The sequence below is a fragment of the Egretta garzetta genome, unplaced genomic scaffold, assembly GCF_000687185.1.
Source record: "Egretta garzetta isolate BGI_Z169 unplaced genomic scaffold, ASM68718v1 scaffold173, whole genome shotgun sequence".
Taxonomy (NCBI): domain Eukaryota; kingdom Metazoa; phylum Chordata; class Aves; order Pelecaniformes; family Ardeidae; genus Egretta; species Egretta garzetta.
In genome coordinates this window covers 954534-976736 of record NW_009259112.1, presented here as the reverse complement: position 1 = coordinate 976736, position 22203 = coordinate 954534, and the positions used below count along the sequence as shown (strand labels likewise).

The 22203-nt window shown below is 39.4% G+C and overlaps 1 protein-coding gene across 1 annotated transcript in view; it reads left to right on the top strand.

Moving 5' to 3' along the window:
- Positions 1–21960, top strand: part of LOC104123228 (prune homolog 2 with BCH domain) — a gene marked incomplete at its 5' end in the record, with an annotated part of 55970 nt that extends 34010 nt beyond the window's left edge. The window contains 9 exons of the mRNA XM_035891051.1: positions 2110–2286; positions 7470–7572; positions 11287–11418; positions 11571–11657; positions 15335–15433; positions 17568–17603; positions 18123–18161; positions 19685–19732; positions 21939–21960. Of these exons, the coding sequence (XP_035746944.1) occupies positions 2110–2286; positions 7470–7572; positions 11287–11418; positions 11571–11657; positions 15335–15433; positions 17568–17603; positions 18123–18161; positions 19685–19732; positions 21939–21960 (743 nt within the window). The remainder of the gene's footprint in view (positions 1–2109; positions 2287–7469; positions 7573–11286; positions 11419–11570; positions 11658–15334; positions 15434–17567; positions 17604–18122; positions 18162–19684; positions 19733–21938) is intronic.
- Positions 21961–22203: the final 243 nt, after the last annotated feature.

Here is a 22203-nt window from a genome sequence, read left to right as displayed (position 1 = left end):
AGTTGTGACCACTGTGTGAGAGCAAAAATCTCTGCAGTGGAACAGATTTTGCCTTTAAGCCCTCAAGTAAATAAATTCAACTCCAGATTTTTTTAATGCTTTCTAAATACGATGATTTGTTCAATTGCTAAAGTCGGACCAGTTTCCCAAACGCCTAAGTGAAGAAGAACTCAAGATGCCTGTGGTTTTGGTGACATTTTTACAGTTGTGTAGTCTGATTTTTGACATACTTAATCAGCAAAATGTCCTCCACTTAGATGAGCCAGGAATAGAGATTAGAAAAGGAAAAAAAATCACATTTTATCAAAATAAGCCAACAACAAAATAGGTAGGCTACATATTACATTAATCTGATAGCTAGGACTATAGTCATAAGAACTAGTACAGAGTGGCTTATTTGCATAGTAGATAGACTTTGTTATCTTTGTAATTCTGTTTACCAGCACCCATAGTCTACCACAGGTCCGTGTTTCTAGACTCTGGTGCCGAACCCAGGGAAGTAAATAAGGAGAAGACATAGCTGTTGAGAATGTAGAGAACAGTGATTTTTAGCTTGTCGTGCTCAGACTGCTGAAGGTCCATTTGAATGATAAAAGGCAACTCAGAAAAGCAAGGTTGTTGTCATGGGGTCCACCTCGTTGCTGGAAAACTGATGGTTCAGTAATACAAAAAATACAGTCTGATGGGTCTGTACAAAAGAAATACTGTAAACCATCAGTTTAAAAGAATGATGAAGAAGAGTCATGACAACTGCAATATGCAAGAAAATACATGAAAGCAGAAATATTAAAGTACTTGTCTTTGTCACTAATACCTTAAGTTTAAACATTCTCTTTCAGAACCTGCTCTTGTTTCTGAAATGAGCTTTTTATGATTATTACATTAGATTACAAAAAAATTGCATTTCTGAAAACCATATGTGTATATAGGTGAAGGCCTCCCCCCAAATCAGCATTATTTGGGAAGTAAAAGTGTTTATTATTTTGTCTGCAGATGTTTATTTCCTTCCTGAATTTCACATGATGCATCTTTCTCTGCAAAATCAACACTCCAGGCAGTGAAGCATAGCGACTTCATCAGGAAGGGGTGATCTGGTACCATTGCTATCAAAAAATAATTCATTTGACTGGTTCCAGCGTTGTAAATTTCATCAGGCTCTCTTTACCTCATTTTTCATCACTTCCAGTTTCACCACCACCAAAAAAAAAATAAAATTACCAAAGCCCAAACACAATTTCAGCGTTACTCTGCCAGTTACCTGGCCCAGCCTCTTTTCACTAAAGCTGTTCTGCCAGCTACAGTTCTCTCTTTCAGCCATGCTCCTTCCACCCTCTGAGGAACCAGCTGACTGGAGAGCTTCCCTAGGCTGTTCAGATAGTCCCATCTATCTACTCTGAAAGCACCTGAGCTGTGTAATAGCATCCCGTGATCTTCCATCCCTGTTTCTACCATTAATACAATTTTACTTGAATACGTTTTTAACTTACTGGCTCGTTAGGTGGTGAGGTAGAAGGTGAAATATTACTGCTTTCTTGCAAGATTCCAGCAGGCAGAAATTAGGTGATGAAAAGAATTGGTGATAGAATCAGCTTTTGTTGCTCATGGGAGAATCTACCTCAGGGAGGGAGACCTTCTGCCAGTATTGTTCCCTTTGTATTTGGGACAGAAAATGCAGAAGAGGCAGCAGTAGAAATTCAGACTTCATTAGTCCTACTGTAATGACAGATGTGTGCTCAACCTAATGTATTGTTTTTAAAAGTTCATAGATTTTTTCTGTGTTTTGAGCAACTTGATATTCCTGACAAATTTGGTGGAATTATTGTTAGGTTTTAATGCAGAAATCAGTTTTACGAATTAATGGTCGGTGCATGTATGTGCATAGTGATAATTGCTGCTGTTCTTATGTTTATAACGATGAAAAGTTTAAAAAAATGGAAAGTTCTCATTTATTGACTGTTAGATGATCGAATTCTACTCTTATTTATACCAGTGCAGACCCAGGAGAGTGCTGTTAAAATCCAGTTGATTTCAGTCATCCATTTCAAATGTACGTAACAGAGAAAATATTTAGAGCTTTTACAAGAAGATATATACAATCTTATTTTTCAGAAGAGCAGGCTGCTGCTAAGGATGCTTCCCAGGAGGAGTCTGAATCAATTCCAGAGTACACTGCTGAAGAGGAGCGAGAGGACAACAGGTTATGGAGAACAGTGGTTATTGGAGAACAAGAACAAAGAATTGATATGAAAGTCATTGAACCTTACAAAAAGGTCATTTCACATGGAGGTAGGAAAACCCTGAATACATTTTTTAGACTGACATAAAAAAAAATTCATGCTTTATTGAGCATGATTTATTTCTGATTTAGTTCAGTTATCATACTGGCAAGGGGAGAGAAAGTTTGTTTTTCAGCCATGGCTGAAATAAATCTGGGTTTCAGTTCAGTGTGGTAATGACTAATGAGTATTTTAAATACAAAGCAATTTCAGGAGCAACAATAAACTGACTGACATGTGTCAGTGACAATCTGGTCATTGTAGGCTAAAACAGTCTTAGAGTAAGGAAAAAAACCTCCTGTCCTACAGAAAAAAAATAATTTAAAACTCCATTTTGTAGATTTTGGCAAAAACTTATGCACAGGAAAGTATAGTGCTCTGTGATTTGCTGAATGATATATGTGGGTGCACAGATCTAACTAAGTAAAGTGGCGAAAGAAAAAAAAAAAACAATTTTCCCTGGGGCTTCCATTCATCTAGCTAAGCTTCCTGTGTTATTTTTCTGCGATCTATAGTTGTCAGCAGGTAACATTTCACCAGCAACTATTTTAGGGTTTTTTTTTCACCTAATTTGTTCATTATTATCAAATAGCATGTCAAAGAAAACATTTAAAGTAGGAGAATTACCTCATGTGTTTGCTATATTGTCTCCTTTGCTCATCTGCTTCCTAAACTCCCCAGAGAATTTGTAGTTCTGGTGTTACTAGCACACTTCTGTATAAATTAATTCAAATGGATAAATATTACTATAAATATTTAAGGAAGAAAATGAAACAAAGATTTTTAAGTGCCTTTTCCTCGATGTCTCAGGTTTAGATTATCTTTGGATACTCTGTGTTTGGGGGACACCGTTTGCTCGCTGTTAAGTAGGGTGTTAAGTGAAGATGAGTTGTTCCATTCCGGCAAAAACTGAGGCAGGTAACTTAACATCTCAGAGATAAGATTTGTGAGTTTACATGAGGATCCTTCTGTCAGTGTTGCTGATCTATAACATCATTTAAAGGCAAACCATTGTTTCCAGTATCTTTTCAGTGTTGAATCTCTATCTGGTAAAAGTGGCATACATAACTTATGGTTAGTTGTATTACCTGAGGATGTGATCCTCAAATTTGCACATTTACATTAAAAGCAGCTAAATGCTGGCCTACAGATGTTCACAGTGGCCAATGTGCAGAAGGTTTAGTTGAAATTAATAAAGACATTTAAACCTCCAAGCATTTTCCCACTATAACAACACCATCAAAGATTTATGAATGTGATGACACCTCAGACACAGTTTAGCAAACAGACACAGATGGCATAATTTAGGAAACAAACATAAAATATTTTGAGGCCTTGCTAATGGTGTTTATTTATACGTTTTTTTGTATGCTGTAAACTAGTCTAGGTATATTTGTGGTGACAATTGTCACGTACTGTTCCTACTAGATGCTGATGTATACATTTATACCAGCTTTTATGATAAATAAATGCCAGTCCATTTTAATGAGTGTAGAAGTGGCTCTTAACTGAGCACTGCTTGACTGTTGAACGAGGACTAGTTGCAGCGGCAGACATCTCTGACGGCAGCGATGAAGTACATAGTAAGGCACAGTTATCGATGGGAGTCTTGATCCTTCAGCTCAGCTCTCAGTCGGAAATAACTGGGATTAAAATTTTTCATGTCTGACATCTTGTTTTGTTAGATCACTGAAATCTAAGGTAAATAACATGACGATCTCTTTACTTTTGAGTGGATGCTGGTCAGTAACTATTGTAAAAGAAACAGTGAGAGGTAATGATAAATTGCAGCCCCCCACTGGCTAAATTGGAAAATTTGCCTGAAATCTAGCCATATCAAAGCAAGTTAAGGGCTGTATTAAATTCCATGTTTATGAAGTGACAGACTGAACGTGTGGAAACAATATCATTTTGATGCATGGGTCTTGGGAAAACATTGACAGCTTGAACAGTTTCTACATTATGGCGGCAAGGCCTATTGTGTATGATGTTCCCTTTGGCAATACTTTAGTATCTTTGAAGTCTTTTAGAGGCCCATGAATCTTTCCTTTAACCTCAAGATTAAGAATGGGTTCTGGCTAAAACCAGTTAATTGGAAGCCAGGTCAAGCATCTCTTGATGATTCGATGATCTGCTGAACATTCCTCCCTGCCAGATGACAGGTAACAGCAAATGCAGAATCTAGATGGTAGCCACAAAATAGGGAAGGGGAGAGTAGACTTGGAAGTCCAGATGTGAGATTGCCTTCTACATATGTTGATAGAAACATTTCTCAGAGATCTGTCACTTCGCGTAAGCTGACTGAGAATTTGGGCAAATGGCTTTTACTGACTCCTAGTGATGAATTAAAAAGCACTTCTCCCATGGGTGACCATTCCTTGTCTACAAGCATGTGTAAGAAAAAAATAGCTTAGATTTATCTGTGGGTTTTTCTTCTGTGTGCTGTTAGGTGGCATCTGCACGTAATCATTTTGCTTTACATGAACTGCAAACCGTGCTGTGTGATTTACTGGACACACCTGACACAGTGTGCTCTCACTGCTGAACTCCTGAGCCAGCTGGACAGATTGCTTTACAGAAGCATGATATAAATTGTCCTGAAGGTCTTTTAAGGATTTTTAAATTTATGGAAGAAAGGAAATTTCTTCCCTATTTGTAAAGCTGAGGGGGGAAAAATACTGCTTTATTCCATAATGATTTAGCCGAGATGAGCTAGGATGGGACCAGTGAAATGAGTACTGTCTCTTTAAAACTATGTGGGTCTATTGAGAAGGTGGAAACATAACAGAGAGTACTTAAGTGATGAGTGTGGGAGGGGAATTCTTTTCTCTTTGTTTCTTTTGAGAAGACTGGTATATTCCTTCATGTCAAACTCTTAAAAGGTGAAGGTGCTGAAAACAGGAGTGGAGTTTCTTCCCCCTCCCCATGTACATCCCTGCAGAGACTGCAATGCTACTCTTTGAATTTGACCTTGACCTCTTCAGTGGGACACCGAAGTCAGTCACCCATATCTGTATCTATAGATATGCTGGTTTTGTTTACTGGATCCTGACATGAGCTGGAGCTAAGACACACCATGACATATCATATGGTTTGAAGTGGTTATATCCACATTGCCTTTTGGCTTGAACTCAAACCCTAATCCTGAGCTCTTCTGCCTCTCCACATCCTCCAACAGGATTGAGATCTACACTGCACTGTGGGCTGGAGGAGACAGTGGACATATGCTGGGCTGTCGTTGTACAGTGGCTTCTCTGGAAGCCCAGCTGTAGATTAGCTGGCCTTTGGCCCTTGAGAGCCAGAAAAAAAGGTACTTCACAGTGCAGGAAAGACAAGAGATATCAAGATCATGGAAGGATGGAGTTAAGGCTAAGCACAGAAAGCTTCCTGCAGTATCCAAATGATTCCTCAGCAAATGAGGTCTAGGCTAGCTAGCATTCTCAACTTGATGTTGGTGTTACCATCAACAATGTGTATTATCATCTTATCCAGTGTATTACATTTAGCCAAATCTACCAAATCAAATTCAGAAAGAAAAAGTCCAACACAATCCCTCAGCAGGTTGTTTTGACAAGTCTTGATTTGAAACAACGTGGCTCGAGGCAGGAGACTTACTTCTGACATGCACATTTTTCTCTCAGAGACTAATCCTTCTTCTCTCCCCTTTGTAATTGGGCAAGCAGCAGTGTTTTTCTGTCCTTTAAGGAATAGCTGAGAGCCCTAAACAGAGAGTGCCTCTGTGCATGTCCTTACGACTGGGATAGTGTTGAGATTTGTCAGCTGTGGTTCTCCTTGGCAGACTTCATGGGCAAGTGCCTTGAAGCACCCATTTTGTCAGGGATTCTGGATTCTTTGCAGATGTCTACAAAGCCATGTAAGAAATTACTTCCTTGACATAAACATCTTCACCTTATTTCAGCTAGCTGAGACTCAGCTTAGGTGTCAAGTGAGAAAGGAGAAAACAAATTAGTCTTTCACTCTTCCCTGGTTAGCACACACAGAGTGTGTATCATCTCTATTTTCCATAGAGAATTTTGCTTTGTTGGCTGGCTACAATGCAAGAAGTTCTACAAGCATTTGAGTTAAGTTTGAATACTGCTCTTTAGTGTCCAAAAAAGCACTTTGAAAGTCTTAAAATCTCCTTATGAAAGTGTCGCATAGGTTCTGGTATTATCCTTTAATTTTGTCAGCAATGCGTTCCTATCTCCAAGGGATGTTCAGGGTTTCCTTCACAAACATTATCCTCTCTCCCTCATAGTTTCTCCTAGCTTCTTTGGAAAGGCTTTCAAGTCGTTCTCTAAGTATATTCAGCTTCTACCTCTCTGCATCATTAGTGCTATTTACCTACAACCATTTCTACAGCATCTTTATAAATTGCCTCCTGATTGCATGTATCTTCTAAACAATACTTTCAACTGAAATGCCAGGTACTTCGTATTTATTATTAATAATACAGAAATCTGTAGCAGCTGCAGAGGATTGTGGAGAAGATCAACCAGCATTAATCTATCATGAAAAAAACCCCCAACTGTCTTTTCGGTAACAAGCAACTGTGCTGGACCCCAGAACAGTATTGCTGCAGCTTTGAGGGTTTACAGCTATTGTTATGCAGTGGTACAGCCCAGAGAATGCCAGTACTGGACAACTGGAGTGTCCAAGGTAAAAAAGTGTTTTATACAAAACTTGCAGCAAAGGATTTAACTGATCCCCAGGAGCTTTTAAGGTATAGTGGGGTGCAATCATAACTGCAACATCCTGCCATTGGAGCTGGGCAAGCCAACTGAAATTGGGTTGTGAGACTTTGTGACAATGCATTCAAAAGATGCAGGATAACAAATGTAGGATATTTTCTTTAGCCCTTTCTTTCTTATTTCTCAGTCTGATGTGACCATTCAGCACATGATTGCCATAGAGGTGCAATGAACCTGGCGTTCAGATGAGATTGTATTACTTACAATTACTTTTGCTGGTCTCTCTAAAAAGTTTACTAATAGTTGTGCTAAGTGTGTTTTTCAGCAATTCAACACAACTGAATATCCTACTTCCTTAACGTTTGATGGTGGTTCATACATTTTCACTCTTCTTCAACAGTAGACATAGTAACTCTATTCCAGGACTTTGAGATTTCTTTTTAAATTTATCTTGTTAAGAGCCTTTGACAAAGATAAAAATGCCTTTTTGTTTTTTCCACAGGATACTATGGTGATGGCCTGAATGCTATCATTGTATTTGCGGCATGCTTCTTGCCAGACAGCAGTCGAACTGATTACAACTATGTCATGGAAAATCTTTTCCTGTGAGTGATATGTGAGCAATGTGACAGATTATGTAGTGAGAGATAACCCGTCTTTAATTAATAGGTAATTTTGGTCATTAGAAGGGCAGTGATCTGAATGACAAGGAAAATATCAGTTTTCGATAAACTGCTCAATGGAGTATTATTTTGGTATTCTTTACCTACTCACCCTCCCAAATTAAGGCGTATTTGTCAGGACCAAATCTGACTGTAGTATCTCCCTAAATGTCAAGGAGTGCAGTATCCTCAGCTTCTTGGGCCTACAGTCATTGCAGTGTTTCACTAGTTATTTCCAGCCCTTGCTGAGAACGATCTGCAGGGACCTAGGCCACCGGACTGGTTTTCACTGTTCAGTTTTTTATTATATATTATCATGATGTATCAATGTATATCATATTTTTAATATATTCTGTGGCTGTGTTTAGGAGTCACAGGAACAATTTGTGACACTTGTTTTAACAATACAGGGTACATGACAGTTGCTGACACAAACAGCTCTAACTATTTTTCCTGACTCCAGCTGCTTCTGAATGAGTTATAAGTGGCAGGGCCAGTTGGGCAGGACACAGATTTGGCCAGATGAACCCAGATTTATCACAGGAAAATTATTCCTAATAGCAACTTGGTTTGACAGCCAAAAATTGTGAAGGCAGCACTCCCCTGAAGTGCCTCCAGCTACTTCCACTTACAGAAGTTAAAAAATTAATCATTCCAGCATTTTCTGTGCTAAAAGCCAGTAAGTCATTTCTAAAGCTAGCAGAGGCCTGGCCTTTGCCATTTGCGGCTTATGAGGCACCAAGAGCACAGACCCAGTCTCCTTGAAACTCCAGTCCTTCAAGGTGCACATGGTGACAGCCAATGCCTTCAACTTTTGTCTCCATGTGAAAAATGGGATTGAGTGCTTTAGTTCCAGGTCAGGACTGCTAACATTTGTGTGGTAGAGGCTCTAAGACCCCCATGTTGCCTACAGTAACTGATTTACACACCGTCCAGTGATTGAGAGGGGAGGAATTACTACGGTGGTTTTACCTTGATAACTAGGGAACAAAGCTGAACATGACTGGCATTAAATAGTTGTTCTTTGGCTTCACCCAAGTTCATAGATAGAGCTGGTGGTAAATGAACTTTGCAGAGAAAGCCTTTTCAAGCCTTAAGAGACTTTTCCACATCACCTGAGGATATTGCCAAAGTCAATTTTATAACTCACTGCCTTTTTCTGGGATGGTAGTATAAGAGAGAGTTCAGGTTGGCTGTGAACCTTCAGCTTATTTTAAGGCTTATAGACTGTTAGTTCTCTGAAGATGGCAAGAAAAGGGACACTCAGGTCACCCCTTTGTTTCAGTTGCCTATTAATTGCATTGAAATAAAGGGAGTGCGACAGTTTACAACATATCCAGTAACTGATATATTTAAATATCTGTGAATTCTTTACTATTGAATAATACAGGGGTCTGGAGAGACCTGCAAATCATTAAATCTCTTCTCATTTTCTATACAGTGTGTATCTGATAAATAATCGTGTACTTGCAGTACATGAGACACCTCTAGTTTCTGATTAACAGCTGTCCTCTAACTGTTCCTGAGTTTTGTAGTTACTTTCCCTTCTGGATTCCCTTCACATTTCCAATGACCTTGTTCCTATTTGTTGCCTTTGTCACCAAAATTGGGAATCATCCTCGTAACACCAATTTAGTGTTAAAAGGCAGGCATTCTTTATTCACGGCGTCGGATGCACGGGGGATCGCTCCACCTAACGTGCATACTGCAGGTTACATCACCTGGTTACATACATATGCATTGAATTTCCCAGAACTAATTATCATATTTACATAGTCATTACGCATGCATCCTTAAAAGCTGAGGGGCGTCTCCAGTGGTCTCTGGGGGTCGTACTGTGTGTCCTTGGATTGACCCCTCTTTGTGAGCATGCACATTGTTAATGTACCTTGTTTCTTTCTCCATAGCACCCAGTTTGCAAAACACGCCGCAAACCTGTTACTTTGGTTACATCAGAACACTCCTTAACCTATTATTAAAATGGATAGGGTCTGCAGGTAGTAGCTTAGCAATAATGTTAGCTTTTTACCTGTCCCATCACCTTGGTGCTAAAGACTAAGATACATAAAAAAACCACTATCAACTTGGTTACACCTTGACTAATTCTGTAAAACTGTCTTTGAAGAGTTGGGTTGAGACAAAACTCTTGAGACAACATCTTCTATGGCACCTCTTCTAGATGATGCAGAACGACACAGAAAATTCTGCTGTTTCATTTGTGGCTGCCTGATACAGTTTAGAGATTAAAAGTTTTTAAAAATAATCACAACATGAAAAACTACACTTTGAAAATCAAAACCAGCACTTTTTGCTTTCAGAGTGAGTGAATTGTTCTAGTCAATGAGAAACATTCTGTCAATCTTTTTGAATAATAAAGAAATTTCCTTTATAACCAAATAAGAAATTACCAGTTAGATAAGGTTTGCAAGACAGCTCAGCATCCTTAAAATGGCAAATGTTCTAATTCAACCCCCAGTGAATAAGAGCTGTTGAGTGAAAATATGTGAGATCTGACTAAAAAACTAGCAGAGATTCCTTTTTGTCATAATACTCCTCTTATTCCTGATGAGAAGTATGCATGATTGTTCCTATTGTAACTGATTATTCATAATACTCACAATCCCCTTTGCACCTAGGCAAACATAGACATTTTCCAATGTTTCTGTTTCTATAACTGAACGGCTTGTAGTGTTTTAAGAAGTACTTAATACCCATTTTCTGACCAGTTCAGTGTCTAAATGCCTTTAAAGGACTAGATGTTGCGCCCTAAGGAAAGGGCTAATTTAATAACCTGTCAAATAGTGAGCAGGTTCAGTTAAATTAATCTTTTTGCATCAGAACGTCCATACAATCCCTCGCTTTGATATTTCACTGTTAGGCATGAGCCTTTTCAAATGTCAGACAAAAGCAAGGAATGCACAACTGCACAGTAAGAAAGAAAGCAGTGAAAAGCATCAAGAGTGTAGTGATTTAGATGGGATTTATCAAATGCACGGAACTGGTCAGTTAATGGCTGCCTACTTTATGCCCAGGTAAAATATCACTCTCTTTGGTGAGAACTAGATTTTCTACCATTCTTTTAAAGAAACTGCATCTTAAGGAATTTAAGAGTCAGATTAGACCGTGAGTCATTCCCATACACCTGTGAAAGGGGCCATTGTGCTCAGGGGGTAGAGCTGCCTTTTGTAGTGAGCACGCTCAGGCATTCAGGTTTTTAAGGTGGGTCATGATTTTTCACTGTATTTTTTACATAGACATGCCTTGGGACTGGATAGTAAGGAGAACAACTTGAACATTCCTGTGATGAACAACTCCCAAGTGAGGTAGGGACCACTGAGCAGAGCATCTGCATATGTAGTCCCAGGCAAGAATTTAAAGCTACCCTTTCATTTGACTGAGATTTGAAAACTCACTATGAAACTGTATCTTTGTAAGGAAACCACGTATTTTTGAAGAAGGATGAGACTGTGGTTTTCTAGTTACACATCTGCAGGTAGCACGATGACCAGTGCTATATGTTTGCTTTGGTTTAAAGGAAAACACTGCCTTGTCATAAATTGCTTTGTCTGCCTTGATTTATCCCTTGTGGACTGGTTTAGTTTAGGCTTAAGTGGGTAATGTAAAGTATGTGCTCACTTATTTCTGTACTTTTATCAGCTATGTAATCAGTACCTTAGAGCTGATGGTAGCTGAAGACTATATGATTGTCTACTTGAACGGAGCAACACCAAGAAGGAGGATGCCTGGACTGGGTTGGATGAAAAAATGTTACCAGATGATTGATCGACGGTGAGTAGTTTTTCCTTTCTGATCCACAGCTGTTATTTTAAATACTGTCCTTTTCTGTTACTCCCCTGTGTGACAGTGTTCACTGTATATGATCTTTCTGCATGTTTTGTGTTTTGTTAGTTTTTTAATAAACCATTTATTTTTTTACTTAGATTACGGAAGAATTTGAAATCATTTATAATTGTTCATCCATCATGGTTCATCAGGACAATTCTGGCTGTGACACGACCTTTTATAAGGTATGTAGTGAATACCAGGGATTTTCTATGTCCCTAAGAATACAGAAGCACCCTAAATCATCAAACATGGCTGTTAATTTTTCACTGAAGAGTATTCATTTTACCGTTCATGTTGGGATTTTGACAATTGAAGTTGATATCCCTGAAGTGAGTAGGAAAAAAACCCATGATTTATATGAGTATCTAGTTGCAGGCATGATACTGTAAACCTGTACGTGTATGTAGAACTGGGAATTCAGTCCCTTAAAATTGTCTTTGTTCCAAGGTCAGCTAAAAGGCATGTAGAAAAGGGGGTTGCATGTAATGATAATCACCTCATAAAAAAAATCCTGGCTATAGGACAAAATTAAACCACAGTTCTGGGTTTAAAAAAAATTAGTTGCTGCTTGTGCAAGAGGACTGCCAGCACCCTGAGCTGTTTGAATGGACTTCCAAGTCCAAAAAAGACTTAATGCCCTCCAAAATAATGCTTTGAGTTAATTTTCTTCACAGTAGCTAGTATGGGGCTATGTTTTGGATTTGTGCTGATAACAGGGTTGATAACACAGGGATGTTTTAGCTATTGCTGAGCTGTGCTTATATAGAGTCAAGGCCTTTTCTGCTCCTCACCCCATCCCACTAGCGAGCAGGCTGGGGGTGCACAAGAAGTTGGGAGGGGGCACAGCTGGGACAGCTGACCCCAACTGACCAGAGGGATATTCCATACCATAGGACGTCAAGCTCAGCATATAAAGCTGGGTGAAGAAGAAGGAAGAGGCGTTTTGGAGTTATGGCATTTTGTCTTCCTAAGTAACCATTATGTGTGATGGAACCCTGCTTTCTTGGAGATGGCTGAACACCTGCCTGCCTATGGGAAGGAGTGAATTAATTCCTTGCTTTGCTTTGCTTGTGTGCGTGGCTTTTACTTTACCTATAGTCTTGAGTGACCCATGAGTTTTCTCACTTTTCCAATTCTCTCCCCTATCCCACCAGCAGTGGGGAGTGAGCAAGTGGCTGTGTGGTGCTTAGTTGCCAGCTGGGGTTAAACCACAGCAAGACCTCACAAGGGAAATCCTGAGATCAGGGAGAGCAGACCGACAGGTGTGAGCAAGAGTTGCTTCGGGCAAGGGGAGCAGCATGGTCTACAGGAGCCGCACAGCCAGTAACATAGGTTATGACAGACCTCAGAGAGGTCTGCTCCCAGGCTGCAGATGAGAACACTGGTCCTGACAGGTTGACCTTGGGATGGGGAAGCACATGAGTTCTCCCATTGCTGCCAAAGTGCCACAGGCAGAGTGGCTTCTTCTTTCAGATGTGGTGTCTTTAACGCCAATTAGAAAGTGACAATTAAACATGCCATAGTAACAGGGAAACAATACTTGGGGTTATCAACAATAATGATGGGATTCACTGAGTTGCATTTGGTGTCTATGATATTTCTGTTTGTGTCCTCTTCACTCCCAGAGGAAAGGTTGGCAGTAAAATTTTAAAAAATCAACTACACCACATCTGTTTCAATTCAATAGTCATTTATTCAGAATTACCATACCGAGCAGCAGTGACTAGAGGTTTGACATTGCCAAACACGAGAAAAGGTTTGCTCTAAATACTTTGGCAAAGCAAATTAGCAATACAAAACTAGACACAATAGAGGCTAGTTAAAACTCTCCATTTCAGCCAAGTAGATTGAGTTTCTGTGTGAGAAGAGAGGGAAGTGCAAATGGGAGCTGAAAAAAGATGAGCAGGACACATGGCCAGTGTGACTTTTATGGAAGATGACATAAGATATTTGAACCCTCACCAAGGACAGAAGAGCAGTATGAGAAAGCTGAGTAAAAAACTCTGGAAGGCATGAAAAGAGAGAGTCAATTCAGTAACAAGCAATGTCAGGAGATAGAAACTTGATTAGATTGAAGGCCAATGGCTGTAGCTTCGTTTGCTAGCCCCAGGCTGTTCACCAAACCACTGACGTGCACGGTGGGAATTTTAGAGTAAGAAATGAATTGGTCCCAAGGCAAGCAGAGGTTTCAGTGAGATAGCTAAGCATGAGCAACATAATTTTAATTCTATTTCAGCTGAGATGCGGGACAAAACAGTAGGAATCAAGAAACTGAAAGAGAACAGAATGGCAAGGCACAGTCAAATCACTGAGGGTGTGCTACAGTCAATTCTACCTCAAAAACTGGCAAGATCATTTGGTACACAGACTTCCACGTGAAGCAATTACTCAGAAGTCAATCACTGTGGTGGAATTAGTGGACCCAGGAGAATCCTCAAGTGGAAAAAATAACCCTTGAAAGATTCCCCCCCCAGCCCCCCCCAGTTCTAAAGAAGCTTCTGATTGGCTTGCAGCTTGCCAAGTGACTTCAGCTGGCAGTTCAGATGATGCAGACTATGACTAACATTTTGGATAAAATGCTATGAATTATCTGTATGTTATCATGGCTTTGACTGGACAATTGTGAGTGATTCATCCTTTTAAAACGTGACCATTGGCCTGCTCCAGAGTGTGTGCCTAGTGATGCTAATCTGGTACAGAGACAGATGAGCTTAAACCACCAGTCACAGTACCTTCATGTATTCCTGTTTCAGTTGTCTCACTTCACCTAATGAGGAATATATGTATGGTAAGGGGAGGGGCAGTAACCTTCTGCTCAGAGCTGTTTCAAAGGCTTCATGTTGTCTGGTCATACCCCCAAGTCAGCAGTAAATAGAAAGAATATGCTCAGTTTTCATGGCCTACACTTAAGAACATGTACAGTCAGTATGCATTCATCACTGTTACTGAAGTTAAAATACTATCTAAATACAACCAGAGCTAAATTTGGAAAATTGCTTTATGAGCCAAACAAGAAAGCCGAAACATATAAAATAATTCAGGTATGGAGGTATTTAAAAGAAGGATAGATGAGGTGCTTAGGGGCATGGTTTAGTGGTGGGATGGCAGGGGTAGGTTAAAGGTTGGACTCGATGATCTTAAAGGGCTTTTCCAACCAAAGCGATTCTATGATTCTATGATTCTATGATTCTATGATTCTATGATTCTAAGTGAATAAGATTATTTTTTTGTGTGCTTTCTGAACTATGTAGCCTTTTTCTGAGCGATCATTTCTCAAACACAATAAATGATCATAAAACACAGCTGAAATAAACAAGGGAAGTGTTTCCTCATGGAAGGCCCTGCAGTAAGAATAGACATGCACATACACAATCAGATCTGTAGTCATCTAAACAAATAAGGAAGTTCAGTTTTGTTATATTTGATTTAGAAACGGTGTCAAATAAAAATGCTCATTCATCATGATCACTTGATGTTAATTCATCATGACCATGCTAAGTGGATGCTTCCCATCTCTTTTTACATCTAAGCATGCTGTAGGGGATTTGATTCTTTTCAGAATTTTAATACATCTTCTTTGAACTGTAAAACTAATCACATTGCCTAGTATGTAGGCATTACAATTTATGTTGTCCTAAATACTGTGATTCTGCCTAAGCAAGGAACATTAAAAGGTCTAGACTTAATTTCAGCCTCACTAGAGCTTGGGTATGCTCATGATCAGCTGAACTCTGTAACTGAAATATGGATTCAAAAAATGCTTAATTATTTAATACTTAAAGTACATGCTTTCTCTTTTTAATATATCATAAAATATTTTGGGGGGAAAGTCAGTTAACATGTTGTTTCTGTGTTTCAGCTCGAAGTTCAGCAGTAAGATACAGTACGTCAACACGTTGGCGGAGCTTCGTGAGATGATTCCAATGGAATACGTGCACATACCAGACAGTATTGTCAAGTAAGTGATATACAGGAAGCATGTGCTTGTTCTAATGGAAACTGTCGCCACAAATAATAGAGTTTCAGGGTCTGTAAGAAAAACAGAAAGCTGCTGCCCGATACTGTTTACAAATGCTTATGAGTTGTTCCACAGAAATTCTATTATCAAACTGAGAAGCAGGAAAACGCTGTGTAATTGAAACACAAAACACAATAAATCTTCACTCCTAGGGGAACCAACTTTTATAGGAAGAGGAAGGCTTTGTACTGGACCAAATGATACAGCTGGTAAAATGAAGAAAAACTTTCAGGCTCAGACTCCCTTCATCAACCCTATGACTATATAATCAGAATTGGAACAGACTGTTCACTCACTAACTGCAACCCAGAAAGAAAATAGGAAAAAAGTTTAACCTTCCACAGGTATCACCCATGCTGTATTTTTTTCCATAACTTTTTTCACTATTTAAGTAAAAGGGCTTTTAAGTTTTAGTCATACAGAGCTTTGAACCGAAACAGTAATTCAAAGATAGCCTGTTCAATAGAAAACAACTGAAACTCCGTAGGTTCATAGAATCATAGAATGTTTTGGGTTGGAAGGGACCTTTAGAGGTCATCTAGTCCCAACACCCCTGCAGTGAGCAATTCCTTGTCTTGTTATTTTCATGGTTTAACCCAGAACCACTGAAAGGCAATGTATCAGTTCTTGCGTTTTACGTGTAAAGGCTTTTTAAATGCAGGTATTTCTAAAGGAAAGATACCTCTTAAGAAATTGTAGGAAGTTGGTTTGAATTGCTCAACTCAAATGGCTTTTTTTCAGATGTGAAAACAACAAACTGAAACGGTTTACCAAGACTGAAAACCTTGGAAATCAATCATGGTTTTCATGTGGGTCATTATTAAAAAGATACACTGTTCAGGGATGCTTTTTTCTTATTCTTCTTTTTACCAAATGTACTAGGTTTTGAACAGGTGAACATTCTGTTTTAGGAAGTATTTTGATGAGCAAATACATAAGTATGATTATCTTTTCCTTATGGTTCGTCAGTGACTAGGTATGAAGAGCACTTCTTCTGGAGCCATCATAGATCTTTTCAACCCAGGCGGGAGTTTTCACGCCTGCCTCGCAGTAGTTGTGGAAGCAGCATAATTTCCCGCATCAAGCTGGTGGTTGCCCTGATACTCATGATGTTGTTCTAGGGAGCAAGTGGGAAGCTCAGTTCTTGCAGTGGCACTTGTAAAAATAATAAATTACAGTCGTGAAATTGGGGATCATAGGGACCTTTGCTCAAATTTATTTGCTGCTGTAACTTTTTTAGAGGTGGAGTGATGCTAAGAATGTGGAGCACAAAGGTCATTGGTCACCTGACAAAAAGTTGTCTAGAAGGTTCTAATGTCCCTAAATTTTTTTCATCCTCCCTCCATCCCTTTTTCCCTCCCTCCCTCCCTTCCTCTTTTGATTCCTGTGAACATTTTAATTTCTTGTAGTTCCCTTTGATACAGACCTTAACCTGATACACCTGATATCTCTCTCTGCTTCCTTGCTGTGTTTTACTGTCGGTAGCGGCATGCACACCCATGTTACACACGTCTTTCCTTCCCTGTAGACTGAAAACTGTTTGGAAAGTCCATTCGCCTCTCAGACCACAGGTGAAATGATCACAGCACCAGGACCAAAGAAGCTTAGGACTTAGAGTTTAAGAAATTTTAGTGAACTGCCTGCTTCATGTCGGCAGCAGCCAGATGAGAGATCATGATTTCCCTGAAGAAAAGGTGACAATTGTACCTATTGGTGGCAAGCATTTTCAAGATGTTGTGATATGAAGATGTAGTGGGTGTGTGCACTCCAGGCACCTCCCACGCCACAGGGAGAAGAGCAGCGTTCAGCTGGCAGCTTGAGAACTTTGAGAAAGATTCTTGTAGCAAAACAAAACAAAGTTCAGCTTTCAGCTTCGTAATTGCTCCACTGGCCAAAACAGAAATACCACCTATGGTCATCAGGAACGCCACCTGTAGAAAGTACATAGGGTTATGCTAGGATTTGGGTTGTGTGGTGGTTTGGTAGTTTTTACTGAAGTGGGATACAGCGTGCCTGTTGTATCATATGAACTTGTACACCTTTTCTTTTCCTTCACCCACTCTTATCTTGTAAGGTATGATGAAGAGAAGTGTATTAAGAGAAGAATGAGGTAAAACTTGCTTTCTAGCCTGTGCTGCTGCTCATAATGGAGTGAATCTGTGTGACACCCTCTCACCTGCAGGTGACCTCAACAGCTGAGTGAGAGAGGACTTGCAATGATGTGGAATCTTACCTTCCCCTTCAAGCTGTTGAGATCAGCCTCCCTTGCAAATAAAGTTTACTCGACTGTAAACGTCCTTCACTTGGCCCAGGCTGCAGCTAGTTTAATACTATCTGATAGAGCAACTGAACGCTTTTAGCTCTGTCCACTGGGCATGCCTCAGACCCCTGCCGCTTTCATATTTCTGCCCCTAAATGAGCTAAATAAGGAGTTACAAATTAAAGGTGGATTGAGCACAGGGATAAATGGTATCATACTGAATGGAAGAGCTTTAGGGCCAGTGCATAATACTGGGTGCCTGTTTTAGAAGCATGTACTTCATTTGTTCTTTGCTCTGCTATTGCTCTGCTTCTCTCTTATGCTCTGCTTGCTTCTGTTTCTTTATATCAATAAATTTTACTCATGCAGACTGGATGAAGAGCTGAGGGAAACTTCAGAAACAGCTAAGTAAGATAGCTTTCAGCTGGATGCTGGCATTATATTTACTTGTTTCGCAGGAATGGATTGAATGCAGTAGTACATTATGTGTTTGGTACAGCAATCAGCTTGTAGTTTCAATTACTGTGTAAGTTGCCACATTTGTGAATTGACTTCCCCTCTCACTATAAACAGCCTGCTTTTGTACCATTGGGTCTCAGTAAGGAATAATCATACCCTTACACTATAAGAAAACATTTTTGCTATTTTTTGATGATTGTTTCTGTAGTCATGGGGAGGACTGAAATAACTTTTTTATTCCATTAAAAGGGTTCATTAAACATTTTCTACCCTTCACCCATTATGTCAGAAGATTCGTAAAGTTTTTAGGAGGTAGTTCTTTTCAAAAATTTTTTTTTTACAATTTACTAAGTTAGGGATAGCTATTGTACCTCATTCTCAGTTAAGGTAGGTAGGTATGTAACTTTTCCTGTCTTTCCAGCATTGGTAGGATAGGCTGGTGGATTAATACTTGATAATATTGTATTGTCTACAGTCACTTAATGAATCAGTGTCAGGTGATGATCAGATACTTTAAACTCATAACACTGTGCTTGGACTTTAACATACTGAGGCAGTATGGTGTGAATTACCATGGAAATCCCTAACTGGGAGGACACAATCCTTGACTCACTGAGCAAAGCTTACCCAGTGCACTTTTTTCACGTGGGTATTGCACACAAGATTTTGGAGCAGGGAGCTGTATCTGTTGGTTCTAGTACGACATTCTCCCTGTGGTTATTGTAACCAAAGATTTTGAGGTTTTGAAGTTTCTTTTCAGTCTCCGTCTTGTAGCTTGTGCACTTCAGAATTTTTGTCTTACTGCTTCTTCTTTGTTGTATTTTCTCTGAAGTTTCTTCTTTTGCGGTACACATTTTCCTCTGGTTCTCCTGAAATCAGCTTTTCAAACAACCGCAGAGGAACACCCAAACCTCTGGGCACAGCTTTTTGATTCTAGCAGTTAGACTGCCTCAGAAGCAATAAATTCACTTAAGCAGTTACCTGATACCACCCGAATATTTTGTTAAACAAAAGAGGCCCACCCAACCTTGAAATGCAACTTCCATCCTTTCTATTCAAACATTTTCAAATGCATGGTAGTGTATGACAATGAAAACTCTGTAGAAGAAAACTGCTTTCTTGTTACTCCTTTCATTTAAAGGAGTGCAGGCTGCAGCTCAGCAAGTGAAAGGGGAACTGAATATTCATATGAGGCATCACTGATTATTGTTATTGTTGGATGTATGAAGTCACTGTAGTGCATTTCCCTTCCCCAACTTAAACAAATAGCTTAAAAATGTATTACTCAGACTAATTTGTGTCACAGGCACTAAGATCACTACCTTCCTATCAATAACATTTGTGTGTTTGTGCCATCAAAGATACTCACTACAGTTAGTTATTACATCCCCAAATTTGATGTCGTATTTAAAAAGAGAAAGAAATAAACACAGAAGAAATGTTTACTGCTGCCTCTTTTTCCTTCTACCCAGAACTAGCTGCCTCTCAAATGATCCAGAAATGACTTCAGTGGAGCAGGAGTAAGGATTTATGCCTAATACTGTCATTGCATTTTAACATTATTTGATAGCCATGCTGCTAGGAACTGAGGCTGGGTAGACTCCATGAAGCTTTTTGGAGACATAAATGCTTTTCTAGTTATTTTCAGGAACTTAGCAATATGCAAGCAGAAAAAGCACGGAAGTTAGGATTTATTATATTTGCACTGCAGATGTGTTTAAAATGTCCTAGACCATTTCGAAGCAGAAACAGATAGAATTCTTAGCCTGAGGATATTCAGGTTAAGTTATGTGAAAAACAGATAGAAGTGCAAGGTGATCAGAGTGAAGATGGTCTCACACATTACCCTCAATTAAAAGTGAAGTGGTAAACTTGCCATACTCATTCAGAGATTAAAAAGCCTTACATTTCACTTTGATTCCTGGGTCGTGCTCTTGATGTCTTCCTTCTCTTTGCTTTTTGTGCTTCTCAGCTTCTTTCATAGTTATTTCCCTGCTTGACTCTCCAGTATCTTTACATCTCTTCCTTTCAAAGCTGGACTGGTTCCCTTGGACATGGGAAACGCGCCGGTCCTCTGGCACGCTGTTCCTCCATCCGATACCACAACTGAAGCATGTGAAGGGAAAACCCTGCACTGCTCTTACTGTGCATCGGTGAGGGTGCCTGTAGCTGTCGGGTGTCACACGAGCACTAGCAGTTCCGTGCTCAAACAGCCTGCCAGGAGGGCTAGTAGCCATTGCAGCAGTGTGTGTGTTCCCGGCCAGTGTGTACAGGTAGAGGGGAGGAGTGACTGGGGACTTCGCAGTCCCTACCCACCTGGCTGGTAAGCAGAGGTACACTGGTGTCTCACGCAGGAATATTGTTCAGGAAATAACCTATAGTAAACCTGATTCCTCAGAAAAAGGTTCCATCAATATCACGAGTATTAATAAGCAGGCAAACAATTAGAAGTACATGTAGCAAACAGATGCATAAATAAAACAGAGCTTTTCTTTTCACTTTTTTAAAATGAAATTGTACTCTGGTAAACTATCACAGTATCATACCTGATACGTACCTTAGAACCATAAGCTAAATTCCTGATGCCTGGAGCAGTTGACACAAAATCTCTGAGCATCTTTTTTTTTTTTTTCTCAGACACTGTTTATTCTGTAATGAGTCAACATGAGAACTGTTTTTTTAAAGAACAGAAAATAAATAACATGTTAAAGGCTTTTTATTTATGATTTTGGTCTTTTTGTGCCTTGAGGAATTTTCCTGTTTTTCTCAGAAGAGAAGCTGGGCAGCAAAAAGCAATGAGAAGTGAATTTGTATTTAGCTTAAATAAATGCAGTTGAGGCAAAATTAATGCTAATTCCTGCTATTTATTTTCTCTACATAAATATGAATCTCTCTTCGGAAGTGGCAATAATATTCCTGGAGTCATATCACTCATTTCTGGTGTCATTTCTTCAGGAAACAGGATTTCCCATGTAAATGCCTCCGCAATGATAACAACATTTTACACAGACTTTTCTTCTGTATGCTTTCTGCTGAAACCTCTCTGGAGTCTGCCCAGCCCTTAGTTTGTTTCTGTTGTCTTTTCATATCTATTCCAAAGGCTTTTGTCTATTGTCATGCTCTATTGTGTTCTATTTTGTTCAATTTCTTGCACTTCCTTGTGACTTTAAAAAAAAATCATTATGAAATAATTCACAGTGAAAGTGTATTCTGTGTATTCTGAAACAGTTAAAAAATATTGAGGGTGCTTTAAATAATTATATATTCTGTGAGAAAAATTGTATTTTGATGCAATGTTTATGGTGACAACTTCTCATTCTGAAGAATGCTTCTAAAGTATTTGATGACGTGTGCTTTACACTAAATGGCAAAACCGTACTCTCAGAAACATTTTTAAGGGTACCCATATCTTGCCACACTGTGGTGTCATTCCACCAGTGGATCTTGCCACAGCTGGTGTCTACTTCAGATTGCAATTGGCAGGAACGTAGTTATTAATTTCAATGAACAGTAACAGTTCTTGTTAAGGCATGTATTTTCCATATATAGTAGATAGGATGTGGGTAAATTATTTGACACCAATGCGTTTAAGTAAATGAGAGATGAGGGTGCTTCAACACTTTGTGGGAGCTCAGGGTTGGGGAAATGACTAGCCACGTGTTTCATAGCACTGATTTCTTTTTGTTGTTGTTCTTTTATGTTTGTTTTTTTGTCTTTAATATCTAGCATTGACATGACCCTGAAATAAAAAGCATCCTTGCTGGGCATTTGAAGAAGAGGGTTTGCTTGGATTTTCATCACCCAGACACCCATGACCATGGTCTACAATAGGCAATTTGGGTTAATTTTGTTTGGTTTATGATTTTTCTATGTCATTCAGCAATTCAAGACGACCAAAAGGGCCAGTCCTGTTGCCATGGAAACAACAGGGTTTGGGGCCTGGTTATTTGTGTTGTTTTCAGAAACAGTTTTCTTTAGGAAAGCTGTATCA